The 15761-nt window shown below is 38.5% G+C and overlaps 3 protein-coding genes across 4 annotated transcripts; 2 read left to right on the top strand and 1 right to left on the bottom strand.

Annotated features, from left to right (window-relative positions):
• The first annotated feature begins 20 nt into the window (after positions 1-20).
• LOC129788520 (post-GPI attachment to proteins factor 2) lies at positions 21-1851 on the top strand. The gene is made up of 2 exons (XM_055824654.1): positions 21-662; positions 1173-1851. Exons 1-2 carry the CDS (start codon positions 251-253, stop codon positions 1526-1528), a joined length of 768 nt encoding a protein of 255 aa, XP_055680629.1. The 5' UTR covers positions 21-250; the 3' UTR covers positions 1529-1851.
• Positions 1609-7084, bottom strand: LOC129788511 (leucine-rich PPR motif-containing protein, mitochondrial). The gene is made up of 3 exons (XM_055824640.1): positions 6922-7084; positions 3147-6673; positions 1609-2373 (listed from the first exon to the last, which is right to left on the bottom strand). The coding sequence occupies exons 1-3, from the start codon at positions 7056-7058 to the stop codon at positions 1862-1864; spliced, it is 4176 nt and encodes a 1391-aa protein (XP_055680615.1). The 5' UTR covers positions 7059-7084; the 3' UTR covers positions 1609-1861.
• Positions 7085-7253: 169 nt separating this feature from the next.
• On the top strand, positions 7254-14316 carry LOC129788522 (E3 ubiquitin-protein ligase Su(dx)). Of its 2 annotated transcripts, none has more exons than XM_055824657.1 (7): positions 7254-7369; positions 8931-9080; positions 9156-9904; positions 11522-12696; positions 12767-13051; positions 13122-13320; positions 13396-14316. In XM_055824657.1, the coding sequence occupies exons 2-7, from the start codon at positions 9020-9022 to the stop codon at positions 13663-13665; spliced, it is 2739 nt and encodes a 912-aa protein (XP_055680632.1). In that variant the 5' UTR covers positions 7254-7369; positions 8931-9019; the 3' UTR covers positions 13666-14316. The 2 variants fall into 2 exon arrangements, with proteins under 2 accessions (XP_055680632.1, XP_055680631.1); XM_055824656.1 differs by having other exon boundaries at positions 7307-7921.
• Positions 14317-15761: the final 1445 nt, after the last annotated feature.

A 15761-nucleotide genomic window follows, 5' to 3' on the forward strand; every position in this document is an offset into this window, starting at 1 on the left:
AAAACATATGGCTTTGCATGTGTGTGTGTGTGCGTGAGTAATTTGACATTTCATTTCTTTTTTTGTGACAAGTCTTTTTTGTTGTTTGAGAAGAAATTAACAAATTCCCAGCATTATGGACGTATTACACCCCCTCAGTTTATGGGCGAGATGAAGAAAGGGGGCACAGTGGATGTATATATTCTGTGTCCCTCGTGAAAAATAGGGGTGGCTGATACAAATCGCCGCACCGGAGGTAACCTTCGTGAAAATGCTGCCGGAGTATCAATCTCTCGACAAGGGAACACCTCTGTTCCGGACACCATTCGGGAAATTTGCCCTACGTGTGGTCTCCCTACCCTTCTTCAGCTTCCTCTTCTGCGTACTGTGGTCCATTGTATTTTACTTCGATCGCGCCACATCCACGCACTGCCATGTGTACAACTTCCTCCCATCAATTTCCGCTGCAATTGGTAGCTACCAACCCCAGAGATTCATCTGGCAAACGGCAATTAGTTGCCATGCTGTGCCTCGCTTCATTGTGGCCTACATGTACTTGATGTACTACCGTTCGTGTGTGCGGAAACGCTGGCATATCCTCGTGAATATTGCAACATTGCTCAATGTTGTGGAGAATGCTGCACTCTTGGGACTCTCTCTCTTTACATCCGTTGATAATTATGGTAAAAATAATATTATTATTTTGAATAAGCAGGTTGCTTAGATGGCAACTTGAAGTTTGTAGTCTTTTTGAATACATATTTCTTTCCGAAATGGTTTGATGTGCTTCCCGGAAAGTGCTATAAGTGGCTGAAATTTGTGCATCCATCCTGCCCATTGAACTAGAATGTTTCTAAGGGATCTCAGGAACTTTCCTTTCAACCCCCGGTTGATCTGTGATGTCATTTTCAGATCAAAATCTGAGTCTATAAAAATGCTTCAAAAAATTGCAAAGAGGACTTCCTAAATTGACAGATTTTGACCCCTAAATGACATCACAGATCAGCCGGGTGTTGAAAAAAAAAGTTCCTAAAATTCCTTAGAAACTTCCTGATGCAATGGGCAAGATACCTGCACAAATTCCAGCCACTTATAGCACTTTCCGGGAAGAACATCCAACTGTTCCGGGAAAATACAAAACAAACTTCAAGTTGCTTACTTAGATTTCTTTAAAAAAAAACTTTTTCTTTTAGAAATCCACAAATTTTGCTTCATCACCTTTATCGCCACTTCTGAGCTTTACATGCTACTCTGCTATGTCATCAATATAAACTGCAGACGAAGTGACTCCCTGACGAAGCTGGAGGAGAAATCCATAAGATTCAAAGGCTACTTGTGCCTCATTAACATTTTTTCCTTCTCACTCGCTGGCTACTTTTTCCTCCGTCACAATTCCTACTGCGAACCGGGAATCTATTCCCTTTTTGCCCTCTTTGAGTACATTGTGGTCCTCACCAATATGGGATTCCACATGACAGCCTACTGGGACTTCCACGGGCGCTGGATTTCCTTCTCATGGTCCACAGGTCTCTACTTTTCGCAAAATTAAACAACAAATAAAAAGAAAACAAACGTCCAGAGAAAATTCTTCTCGCCAGATTTCAAAAAGGAATCATGCAAAGAAAATAATTTTTTTAGATCAATAACTACCCCCATTTATTCTGGGATGTTAATTGCTATACATTATAATTAATTTTCTTTGCTAATTTTTAATGTAAAAATGTGTAGGGAAATTTTTTAAGCAACATACCTACACAAAAATTCAAACAAAAAAAAATTAATAAAAAGGGTGCAATTTTATTATTCCTCAAGCTGAATAATATAGCCTTTTGCAAAGAATTCACAAAAAATTATATTATAAAATGAACACTACTCTTTGTTTTTATTTCTTCACGTCATCGTCGCTACTGCTACTGCTACTCGAACTCGTATCGTCGTGAATCTGCTGCTGCTGATTGGATTTCTCGGGGATTTTGTGTGGAAATGCTTTACCTGCTTGTACAAGACCATCCCTAAGACGTACCAATGCAGTCCTATTGATTGCTGCCAGAGAAATTTTGCCTTTTAGCGCCCCATTGAGTGCTTTGAGCCCTTCGTCGAATTCCCCGCGTACTGAATGGATGTCCAAAAGGCAACTGTAGGCATTCCCCAGAGCTCCATCACTAACTTTTGTCCCCTCGAGACGCTTTATGAGCTGTGTAACCATTTTATCGTCCAAATTCTCACGAGCAGTCTGAACAATTCGATGAAACATCAGCCGCGGGGCATCCTTGAGGTATTCTGTCCAGATCTTTTCATGTGCCTCCGCATTCCCGGCGACAAAATGATGGATCCACAGGACATTCATTGGGGATGTAATTTTGTGCTCAATGAATTTCTTAGCCAGATTTTCAACTAAAAAAAAAGAAATTTAATAAAAAATTCTGCAAAGAACAAGGGGTTTTTATCAGAGATGTTTATTAGAGTGAATTGTCCGAAACTTGACGAATAAATCGAATATCGACGAATATTCCGAATCTTCTCAACAAATAATCGGAATCTTGACGAATAATTCAAACCTTGAAAAATAGTTCGAAATTTCTTAACGAAGAATCCGAAACTTGACGAATAAATCGAATATCGACGAATATTCCGAATCTTCTTAACAAATAATCGGAATCTCAACGAATAATTCAAACCTTGAAAAATAGTTCGAATTTTTTTTAACGAAAAATTCGAATCTTGAAAACTAGTCCGAAACTTCTTGATCTTGACGAATAATTTGAATATTCTTAACAAATATGTATACCGAATCTTGACGAATAGTTCGAATTTTAACAAATAATTCGAATCTTGAAAAATAGTCCAAAATTTCTTAACGAAGAATCCGAAACTTGACGAATAAATCGAATATCGACGAATAATCCGAATATCGGCGAGTAATCGGAATCTTGACGAATAGTTCAAATCTTCTTGAAAACTAGTCCAAACCTTCTTAACGAATATTCATAACAAAGAATCCGAATATCGACGAATAAATCCGAATCTGAATATTGACGAATAGTTCGAATTTTAACAAATAATTCGAATCTTGAAAAATATAGTCCAAAATTTCTTAACAAATAATCCGAATCTTGACGAATAATTGAAAAGTGCATAAAAGAATTAAATTTTGCGCATCAACTCACATTTATCCACCAATTCCGGGTGTTTCTGCAAAATTCCTTGAGCACCACCACGAGGGAATTTCTCCGCAAGAGCCATTCTTTCATCATCCGTCTTTGCTTCTTGCAATTCCTTTTGAATTTTCTCCAAATACTCCTCAGACTTCCCCGCGGCAACGTACGCATGGCACAGACGATTATCAAATGATACCGTTTTCTTCATTTCCGGTGACAAATACTGCGAAAGCATCTCAAATTGCTTTACATTCCCACTTGTGGCAATACGATTGAGATAGAAACGGAAGACTCGTGGGATTGGATGTGTCTTCTCTGAGAGCATTTTGTGCAGAAAATCATTTGCCTCCTGCATCCTTTCGCTTTTAACGAGGAGTTCCAGGAAATGTGATTGATGTGTAACGCTAATCTTGTCTGTTGGGGAGAGTTTCTCATAAGCTGCGAGAACTGCATCGATATTTCCTTGCTTGAGGGCTTTCTTGAACATTGTTGCATTTGAGGACTCTGTTAAAGCATCTCCGGTGCGTTTTGGTTGAATTTCAGAATTCCTTTTGGGTACTTCTGTTGCTCCCTGAACAACATTCTCTCTCTTCTGCACTGTGGCTGTGGATTTAGTATCTGGGATAACAAAGGGAACATCCATATTCTTTGATTGCAAATACTTCCCAAGTTTTATGAGAAAATCATCGGAAGGCGTAATATTCTCCTCTTGCATCTTTGTCCACAGTCCAAGAGCTTTATCTGGGAGATCTTCTTTGCAGTAGCTCAGAAGGAGATTGTAGTAAATGTCCGCACGATCAATGTGATTGAGATCTTTGGTGGCTTCCACAAGACCCTCAAGTGGTTGAACCATACCCTCTTGGCGATATCTCTCACAAGCATGATTTAGTCTCTGATAGCGCATCCTCAGCCCTGGAGTTTCGAGAATCTTCCTCGCTTGACGCACCCGGCCACATTCAACGAAAGAAAAGACAAGATCGTACAGAGAATTCACTTCTCCGTGAATTTTGGTACTTAAATTGGTCAAACGCTGAAGATTATTTGCATCCTCTGCCTGGATGAGGCGACAAGCAAGTTCATTCTTCCACGGTGTGGCTTGATACTTAACAGTGATCTTCTCAAATGTATCCATGGCCTTTGGAAGATCATCACGCACGAGGCAGGCTTTTATTAGGGGTCCCAGGATAACATTGCTCACCTCAATGTACTTCCCATCCTCGAGACAACTAATAATTCTCTCCAATGTCTCCAGCTGTCCCTTCTCTGCCAGGGCATTCAGCATTCTCCAGCATGTTGTGCGATAGTTAAACACCTGATTGTCCGTCAACAGTTCATCTTTCTGATTTGCCTTCAGGAAATTCACCGCATCATCAACGCGATCATTATTTAGCAGTAGCGAAGCCAAACGAATTGTCTTGAGATTATCAAGAAGAAAATCCGGTTCTTTGGCTTTTGTTTTCGCATAAGTCTCAAGAGCCTTCTCGACGTCCTCGTGATGTGTGTAGAGATCAATAAGTTGCGCATAGACGCCCGTGGTGAAGGTGTAACCTTCTCCTTCGAGACGCTGAAAAACCTCTTCTGTCTTCTTGACATCTTTACTACGGAGACAAGCTGCCAGGAGGTAGCGTTTGAGCCCTTTACTATTCTCCCCCTTTGCCTCAACTTGCTCAATAATCTTCTCCAGCTGGGGTACACTCATTTGACCCAAAGTGTTTGTCTTCCTCGCCCCACCTTCCAGTGCAACAGGTTCAAGCTCCCCAGATGCCAAAAGACCCAAATTCTTCGAAATCTCCACCGTTAATTCCGATCCCAATCGCTCCTGTATCCTCTCTGCTTGACGAGAGCTAATGGAGAGTCCCTGCTCCACGAGACCATCGAGAACTTCATTGAGAATATGATTGTTATCCTTCCGGAAGTAAAGAGCTACTTCATACAGTATTTGCCCCAGACATTCCTGCTGATTGAGCATTGATGCCTCTTCGGCATCATTTTCTCGCTCCTCATCACCCTGTTGCTTCCCAGATCTGTCCACACGTGCGATTCCATCGTAAATTTGTCGAGTAACCTTAATGAATGAATCACAATCCTTCGTGGCGCCCAAGGCGCTTATTAGTGGGCGTCGGAAGAGATTTGGATTGTAGTGTGCCCGGACTTGCTGTGCCATCTCGGCGGCTCCTTTTAAATCCCCATTAACAAGGTCATTGTACACAAGGCTGCTACCTACATTTGCCGCCGAAATACCCGCATCCATTAAATCACGAAAGATTTCTTCCTTCTTTGCCTTCAAATTCGGTACAACGTAGTCACGGATTGTCTCTGCATTTGCCTGAATGTTAAAATCATCTTGCATCTGACGAAGGACTTTCACAACACCAGCTGTGGAATTTGATTTTGCAGCTGTACAGAGAAGTGGCCAGAAGTAGTGCTGCCTAAGGGGAAAACCTTGTTCTTTTGCCCTCTTCAGGAGGGGTATGACAATTTCTGGACTACCCTGCACGAGTCCAGCTTCAATGGCAATTAGAAGTGGTCTGGAATTCAATCCTTCCTCCTGAATTGTGTCGCAAGCACTGAGAATCTTCCCAACGGGTAGTTTTGCTTTCACCATTTGACGAATGAAGAAACTCCCTGTATCGCTGACTTCTCCATTTGGTTTCATATTCCTCGGCATTGTTCTGAGAATTTTCAGCGCCACCTCATCCTCTCCGCGATTTGTGAGCCTCAGTATGGTGTTGATGGCATCTTGATTGTAACCAATTGATTTCCGGATGTACCCCAAAAGGGTGTCAGCTTGTGCCCCATGCCCACTTATTGCAAGCGTATACAAGACATCCAGGATGTCTTTATCCAGGAGAAATACTTCCTTCTTCTCACATTCCTCCAGTGTTTTCTGAATTGCTTCAACATTCCCCTTCTTGGCGTAGCCACACAGCAATGTTGTGTAGGTATCTGCACTGGGTGACAATCCAGCTTGTTGCATCACATTCAAAATTCCCACAGCGGATTCCATGTCGTCAGCCTGGGAGTGCCCCAAAATGAGAGCATTGAAGACATTCTCATTGACCGGAAGTTGTTTTTCACGCATAAATTCGAGAATTCTCGTTGCACCCTCAATATCACCATCCTGACAGTATCGTGCAATCAATCGCTGGTACGTCACTCTATTCGGCTCAACGCCCTTTGCCTCGAGATCACTGAGAAATTCCGTCGGGGAGAAGGGATGCTCATTCTCCAGGTAAACCCGAAGCAAAGCATTGTAATGCGAAATATCCATTGGAACATTGAGATTGTTCAATGTGCGCCAAATTTCCTGCACAAGAGACGTCCGCACCTCGGGCAATTCCTCCGGAACGAGATTCCCACAGCAACGAATAACCAGGAGAGATTGGGAGCTCGTAGCAGAGCGTTGAAGACGAATTTCCTCGAGAATCTCTTCAATGTCCTTCCGTGAAATCCTCCCTGAGCGTCGTACATCATTATCCAGCCGTTTCAAGGATCTATCGAGATTTTGGTCAGTTCGGGCTGCAGTTGAAAATCCCCTGAAAAAGTGAGGTTATGTGATTAGACATCACGGCGGTCTGTTAATTTTTCTTTACAATTTTATTCAAATACTAAATACAACACAAACAGGAAGTAATTAAGGAACTCCGGAAGAATACATTTCCACCATTTTCATTGTATTTACTTCCAAAACATTAATTAAAAAAAGAAAACTCCCTATTGCGTAAGACATCCACGATGGGGAAAACAAGAAATTGAATTTTCATTGAAAATTACGCAAACTTACTGCGACATTTGACCACAGAGACATTGTCCTTGCTGCACGGCATTTCCTTCCAGCTCCCGGGATGTGTTGAAGGCAATACTTCGGGCAAAGCCCGCAAAATACCGCACCAATTTACTTCCGCGAAGTATTCCGGCCATGACAAAAAAAACACTAACCCACTAAACTCGCGTCGTGAAAATTACAATGTTTTGTCCATGGATTTTCCTAAGAAATATCCATTAGTTCCATTAGTATTGTTTTTTCTCAATTTTTGTGATAGTTGGCGCTGTACGCAGTAAAGTGGTACAACATATGCCCAAAATACATTGGAGTGAGTGAAAGGGATCACTTCATCTCACTTCCACACCATCCAACAGCGCCATAAACTTCCAGTGGTAATTGTCAAAAGTAAATTTTGTAAGAAGTTATTTTTTTCTCTGCAATTTTTCTAGATTTTCTGTGAAAATAAGTGAGTAATTGTTGTGAAAAAAGTCTCTAAATGTCTCTTGGAAGATGTTCTCTTGCATTCATGACGATAAAATGTTAAGAAGAGAACGTAAATTGTGTTTTTGGGTGTTGTTTTTCTGGAAATGTCAAAATCTTAGAATTTTTCATTATTAGTTTTTTTTTCACCTACAATTTTCACAAAAGTTTTGATTATTGCACAATGAAAAAATTTGCATTAATGAAGCCTTATAAAAAAAGAGATTTCATTGATTGGAGAAAAGATTTTCAGCGCAATAGAAGAATTTAGGGAATTTACTTTTATTATGTGGGAAACCACCTGCTGTGACCCCCTCCCATGACGTCCGGAAAAATTTTATTTTCTCACAGTTTGTGAAATAATTTCCATGCGAGTCCTTTCTTTGATTTAGAGCTTGTAAACTTTAAATCAAATTCTACGTTATGTTCCTGCAGAGCCTTCATTCCCGGATTTTTCTTCATTATCCTTATCGCAATTTACGTGATTCTCCAGTGATGGCGAAGACACTCACAGTGGGTTGTTGGGGGGGTAGATAAGGTGTTTTAGCACTGATAATATTTTATTTGTACCTAGAGCCCCCAGCCGCACACAGAATCGAGTGAGCTTCTGCGGCGGTGGCTTAAAAAATCGGCTCGGCTAAACTAAACACATCTTCGCAGAATGAAAATTAAAAAAAAATAAGATATAAAATCTAACACATAACACATAAAGTGTTTTATTGCTTTTTTTTAGTGTTTAGTGCGCTTAGGGTAAGATTTTAGTATTTTTATTCTGAAAATTCTTTTATTTATTAGAACGAATTAAATAAACATAATTAATTATCTAATTAAACGTGACAAAAATCGGCAAAAGAAAAAACAATGTGAAAAAAGAATTTCATTAGCAAGATTTGAACCTGAGGCCCAAAGCTATAAAACCACAATGCTCTACGTCATCTAAATGATCGGTACCAGCGTACAAGCGAAAGTTCTATATGATCCGCTTGCAGGAGGAAGGAGCAAATACACACATAGCATACGTGCATTTGTGAGTCTCACCGGCGCACGCAGCAGTAAGAGAAAGAGAAATAAATTCTCCAGAGATTTATGCTACAGTTTTATGTGTATGAAAATTGTGTGTGAAAATTACCGTTGCTCAAAGACATCGATAAAGGAAAATTATTTTTCCTGACGAAGAAAATGCTCCGGTTCCCATGAAATTTCCAAAAAGGAAGTCTTTATACATAAAGTGTTTTTTGTGAATAAGTGAGATTTTCATGGAAATTTTGTGAAAATTCATAATATCGAAGAGGATAAAAGTCACGAAGTTGGAAAATTCCTTCATATTTTGAGAAAGAAACTTATCAAATCCGTATAAAGAGGCTAAAAACTAAATCCTCGGCGGCGGCGGCTTGAAAAATGGCTCGGCTGCCGGCTCAAGCGGCTTGAAATTTCGGCGGCTTGGGGCTCTGCTACATACATCATGTTATGTACAGAGCAATTACGCTAAATATTCTCCATGAAAAATATAATATTCTTATACATTTTGCTGTTAATTCTAATTTCAGAAAAAGAATTTCTCCAGTGAAAAATCATTATATAAATAAACATGAGGGGATAAACAGGAAGCTCATCCAGGGAATAATTGCAGTAAAATATGGCAGAGAGTTCAGGAAGTCGAGGAGTCAATCAGGGATTCCATCAACTTAGTGTTACGCGTAAGTTAAGCAGACTAATTCATTCCTTTTTAAAAACCTCAAATTAAAATCCAATTTGAATGTTCTTTTAAACAGTGGAACAGGCATCACTGAGGAATGTTGGCTTCCTCAAACCCAATCCCTATGTGGAGCTTTCTGTGGATAGTAAGAGCACGCGAAAGACGGAATTTGTGAAGAATACATATCTACCGAAATGGAATGAGGAGTTCACGGTGCTGGTAACACCAAATTCCACATTACAATTTCGCGTATTGGATCATTCGACTTTCCGCAAGGATGTTCTTATTGGTGAACAAAGCCTGAGCTTAGGGCAGATCCTGCAGCACTACAATGGGCGCTGTGAGAACTTGGAGCTCACAATGGACCTCTTGGCCACATCAAAATCCCCGGATGCACGACAGAATAAGTGTGGGGAGCTCGTGACGGTGCTCAATGGTCTGAAGATTGACATGAAGAGTGTTGTGATTACAAATGGTGCATCCGGATCGGTGAATGGTGGTGAGATTGGTGGTGTCTCTGGGGGACGAAGCAGTGTTCTCAATGGCGGTGTGAGAGCACGTCAGAGATTACGGAGTGTAACTGGTGGTACAACAGGTGGACCAAGTACTTCACCCAGCAGTATTAGTGAATGCCTAAGGACAGTCTCCTTCTCTCCAGAACATTCACAGAGCACTGTGAATGGGACAGCAGGTGCATATGCCACAAGTTCTGCTGGGGCCGTTCGTAGGAACAGCGGTATGAACTGGGAGAATGCCATTGTATCGGATAATAGTCAATCTAATGGATCAGTTCTTTCGGTACCAGCAGCAGCGGCAACAATACCGGTAAGATTTTTCGTACAAATAACAATTTAATAGATAGATATTTTTAATTATTTTGTAAAACTGTGTAAAAAATTATTTTATTCATTCAGACGAAAAATTCCTGATTAGAGACAAAGTAAATTTTTAAGCATTTATGATTTTATTAACATTATTCAAATGTTTTAAAAATACAGATAAAACTAATTTGTTAAAGGTTTGTAAATTCTCAAAATTTTTTGGGAAAGTTCATTTCTAGTTTTATAAAAATTGTTTTTAGCTCGATTATTAAGGAGAAAATTTGTTGAAATTGAACTCATTCCCTTTCCTATATTCTAAATTCTTAATATATTACCACTTATGTACATTTTACCTTTAAAAGCTGCATTTTCTCCATGAAAAGATATATAAGTTAACCCAAAAATATGTCAAAGAAAGCTTTAATGATTACGCGCATAATATGAGAAAAGATATTTTTTAACGAACAAAGAAAAATATTAATTTTAAAATCATTTAGTGGGCTTTAAGGACATCAATAGAATGAAATCCAGGATATTTCATCGGTTTCTTTACAAAAAGGAAACTTCTACTAATCTGGACCTAAGTTTTTTTTTTTTTTTTTTTAAATATTTTAACGGATTCCATGTGAAAATGATTTCCCACCTAAGTTTCTGACCAATCAGTAATTTTGCATATTAAAAAATTTAAAACCTTTTAATAAAATTTACAAACTTTTAACAAATTAATTTTTCCGTTAATGTAAAACAACTTTTTGATTTAAAGACTTTTAAATCAAAGTTAATTACAAGTTAAAGTTAATTAAACCAGCTTTGTTTCACTTAATTATCATTCTGTCTTATAGAAGTTTTTTCTCAATTAACTTTTTCTTCATCTTTTACAAATCTCTTTTTTTTCAATTAACCTGTAAATCCTTAAAATTGGTCTCAATTTTAAATTTCTTTTATTTAGCTGCTGAAAAGTTCCCTTACTGTACACACACTTAAAGAAATATGATTGTAAACTTCCTGTTGCTCAATAAATGAATTTAAAACTAAACTACACGTAAAATGTAAAAATTATGTAAACAAATAATTTTACATGAAATTCCCTAATTCTTGAGAACTTTAAGGGGAGCTTGAGACATTCAAATACCCTCCCATTGGCTACGACACTGGTCACAAGCAAGGTCATAAAAAAATCAATTTTCCAATAATTTTTGCAAGAAAAGTCTCACAATCATTTATTGGAACTTTTTTTCACTGAAAAATCATTAAATTGTAATTTTTCTTAGCCACGCAGGGCCTTTTGTTAGGTTCTTACGTAGAAGAAGAGAGCTAGATAATTAAATTATTAATGCAGGTGTTTAAACATCTTCCCCCTCAAATGGAAAGTTATTTAAAAATTTACAATAAAGTGTGAAGTATGATTAGAAAAACAATAATGGTGACAATGGTAGTAGAATGAACTTATATCAGTACAATAGTCTTTTATAAATCGTTCTTTATATGTGTAAGTTTAATGACAAAGAAGTAAGCAAAATGTCGTGTGAGATAAGATAAAATGTGAAGATTTCTGTGCAACAAGAGAGAGCTCTCCAGTTAGAGTTAAAAGATGAAATTTTGTCCTTTTTCTTTTGCACAGAACTATCACGCCCAAGGAAGTCCTAATATGTCAATGAATGGAGCTACAGGAGGAGCAGCAAGTTCCGGTGCTAGTGGTCTCGTAAATGGTGGAAGTCCAGCCCCAATATCCAATTCCACGGATCAGCAACTTGCTGCATCACAAACAACCAATGATGATGAACCCCTACCCGTTGGCTGGGAGATTCGTTTCGATCAGTACGGGAGACGGTACTACGTTGATCATAATACACGATCAACGTATTGGGAAAAACCAACGCCCTTACCGTCAGGTTGGGAAATTCGACGAGATCCGCGTGGGCGTGTTTACTACGTGGACCACAATACGCGTACAACAACATGGCAGCGCCCAAATACGGAGCGTTTGCAGCATTTCCAACATTGGCAGGGTCAGAGGGCACATGTGGTGTCGCAGGGGAATCAACGATTCCTGTATCCACCCGCAGCTGCAGGAGCCTTGCCACAGGGGGGGAGTACAACACAAGAGGAGGACGATGGGCTAGGGCCCCTTCCGGATGGCTGGGAGAAACGCGTTCAGCCGGATAATCGTGTTTACTATGTGAATCACAAGAATCGTACAACACAGTGGGAAGATCCTCGAACGCAGGGTCAAGAAGTGAGTCTAATGAGTGAAGGCCCCCTGCCGCCAGGCTGGGAGATTCGATACACCGTCAATGGGGAACGTTTCTTTGTGGATCACAATACACGTCGAACGACCTTTGAGGATCCCCGACCGGGGGCGGCGCAGAAAAATGGCGGGAAGGGTGTTTATGGCGTTCCACGGGCCTACGAGCGTTCATTCCGCTGGAAACTCAGTCAATTCCGCTACCTGTGCCAGAGTAATGCCCTCCCGTCACATATCAAGATCACCATGACACGCCAGACGCTCTTTGAGGACTCCTACCATCAGATTATGCGACTACCAGCCTATGAGCTACGTCGTAGACTCTACATAATTTTCCGCGGGGAAGAAGGACTCGACTACGGCGGTGTTTCGCGTGAATGGTTCTTCTTACTCTCCCACGAAGTTCTCAATCCCATGTATTGCTTATTTGAGTATGCCAACAAAAATAACTACAGTCTACAAATTAATCCAGCATCTTATGTGAATCCTGATCATTTACAATATTTCAAATTTATTGGACGCTTCATTGCTATGGCTCTTTACCATGGAAGGTGAGTTAACATTGAAAAAAAAATAATAATAAATGATCTAATTAATTTTTTTCTTTTAAAAATTCTTCAGGTTTATTTATTCTGGCTTCACCATGCCCTTCTACAAACGCATGCTGAATAAGAAATTAACAACAAAGGACATTGAATCCATCGATCCAGAATTCTATAATTCATTAGTTTGGGTACGAGACAACAATATCGACGAATGCGGATTAGAATTGTGGTTTAGTGTTGATTTTGAGGTACTCGGACAGATTATTCATCATGAATTGAAGGAGAATGGAGATAAAGAACGTGTTACGGAAGAGAATAAGGAGGAATATCTTACGTTAATGACAGAATGGAGAATGACGAGGTAATTAATCCTCCATCTAATTTTCTTTTACAAATTGTTTAAATATATTTTATTTTTTAATGTTTAACAGAGGTATTGAACAGCAGACAAAGACATTTTTAGATGGCTTCAATGAAGTTGTACCACTTGAGTGGTTAAAGTATTTCGATGAGCGCGAATTGGAGCTAATGTTGTGTGGAATGCAGGAAATTGATGTTGATGATTGGCAAAGGAATACAATTTACAGGCACTACAATCGGAACAGTAAGCAGGTGCTATGGTTCTGGCAGGTTAGTATTACTTCAGAGGGCTCTCTTTAATAATTTTGCAGAATGTTAAAACTTTAACGTTTTTTCTTCAAATAGTTTGTCCGTGAAACGGATAATGAGAAACGAGCACGATTGCTTCAGTTTGTAACGGGTACATGCCGTGTCCCAGTGGGTGGATTTGCCGAACTTATGGGCTCAAATGGGCCACAGAGATTTTGCATTGAGAAGGTGGGCAAGGAAACGTGGCTCCCGCGATCGCATACATGCTTCAACCGTCTTGATTTACCGCCCTACAAAAGCTATGACCAACTTGTTGAAAAACTCAATTATGCCATCGAGGAAACTGAAGGATTTGGGCAGGAGTAGTCAGAGAAACAAATATTTTATTCAACGCGTTTTATCGCCTGTCCCCGTGAAAAGTCATTGTAACTGCATAAATAGAGATTACACATAGCAGTTTACATATACTTTTACATAATGTTAGGCAATATAGGGTTTAAAATAACTTTAATCTTTTATTTTTTTCTGTGTAAATACTTGTTAATAAAAAAAATGGTGAGACAGAATATTTAGATAAAAAAAGTACATTAGAGTTATGTATAGAGACAAAAAAAATTATATATATTATTGCAGTTGTGTATAAATTGAGTGGGTAATGAAGAAAAAAAATTGAAGGAGGAAAATTGCATGAAAGAGAGAGAGAGTGAGACCAATTAAGGATCAGTGATATATCAATTTTACTTTTAGAAATGACTTTAAATGCGATAAAAATTTATAAAAATTCATTAGTTCTCAAGAAAAGATGAAAAGAAAATTTATTTTTTACAAAAAAAATTCTTTGAAAATCAAGATCGGCTCCTCTTTGAATTTCCTCACACTATATAGATGCTAAAAAAAAGGGATGAATGTGTGACTTAAGGGACACACATTTATATAAGTAAGGAGAACACTTGGACACAGTGATGATCTTCTGCAGAAAATGTATAGAGATGTAATACAATAAATGCTATCAAAATACTTTATTAATCTTTTTTTTATTAATTTATTTTTGCCCAATTTTTTCAGCAAAATCATCACATTGAAAGAAATTATCTCTCTCATCTTATCATCTTCATGTAAGTATATAGGTAGTGTAAAAGAATAAAACAATCATAACGCGTCCAGTTATAAGAGTTGGTGTCCCACAACGTGTAGAAGTTTGTTTATGAGTTGTAATACTATTTATGAGCAGAATTAGTAGACTTTGTTTTTTTTGTAAAATTCGGCAATTTGATGGATAAAAATGGTCATATCTCTGGTTCTATAAGACCTACAGAAATTTCTTGACTAGTTTTGGAAAGGTATTAATACAGGCTATAAATTGACATAAATTTCAATAATTTTCAAGGTAATCTCCAGAACACAAAATGGCGGATTTTTGTTTTACTAAAAGTTTTTCGCATTTTTCGTCCTGAAGGAATGGTTCAAGAGGTTTCTGATATTCTAGGAAGTTGTAGAGCTTTGCAAAATCTTTAATTTGATACCATGATGAGCAAAATCGGTCAAGCAGTTCAAGAGATATGACTCTTAGAACATTTCAAATGCAAGAATTTTTCAAATAGCTATATCTTCTAAACGGAAACATGGATTTTCTTCATTTTCGGGCTGGTGAAAGATATTGAGTCAGGCTACAACGTATCAAAATTTAAAAGATTTGCCTAATGGAGATTCGGAGATATAGGCAATTTTTATTTTTGACTTTAGCGCTTCTTGCGGCCATTTTTGGAACTTAGAATATTTTAGACAGTTGTAGGGCTTCTTGAAGCCTTTCATTTGAAGTTGAGTTGGTCAAAATCGGTCAAGCCGTTCTCGAGTTATGTCGAAAAAACACTTTTTGCTTTCGTCCGCCATATTTGCTAAACCCCTTGACCGATTTTCAAGTATGAATTATCGATGAAAATGTCTCACTGAGATCTACAACATACTAAAATTTCAGACCTCTAGCTATAAGGAACGTGGTTGATGGTAGTTCAAAATGGCAGACGGCGGCCATCTTGGATTTTGGAAATGCGAAAAAATGAAAATTTACACCCACATTTCTATAGAAAACTTTAAACCGGAAGCGGACGGTCAGATCAAAAATTTTCCACCACCATTTTCGTAATGTAGGATGTCTAAAATGTGCTCATACCAAGTTTGAGCCCGATCTGAGGTGGTCGGTTTTTCCGATAATCACTTGGTGTTGGCCACGAAGTGGAACACCAACTAATAATTAATGAATAAAAAAAACTTGAAGGAGGAAGCAAAATTTTGGCACAAGATCAAAAAGAGAGCGAGAGAGCAAAAATAAGAGGGGAAATGACTAAGAATAAACTTATGGAATGATGTTTCATTAATTTCTCTCATAATCCTTCATTTTGCATAAAATAATGCAAAAAAATCATTAAAAGGAGTGATAAAGTGGTTAAGCGAATGCATAAGCT

This window comes from Lutzomyia longipalpis, chromosome 2 (assembly GCF_024334085.1).
Source record: "Lutzomyia longipalpis isolate SR_M1_2022 chromosome 2, ASM2433408v1".
Classification (NCBI taxonomy): domain Eukaryota; kingdom Metazoa; phylum Arthropoda; class Insecta; order Diptera; family Psychodidae; genus Lutzomyia; species Lutzomyia longipalpis.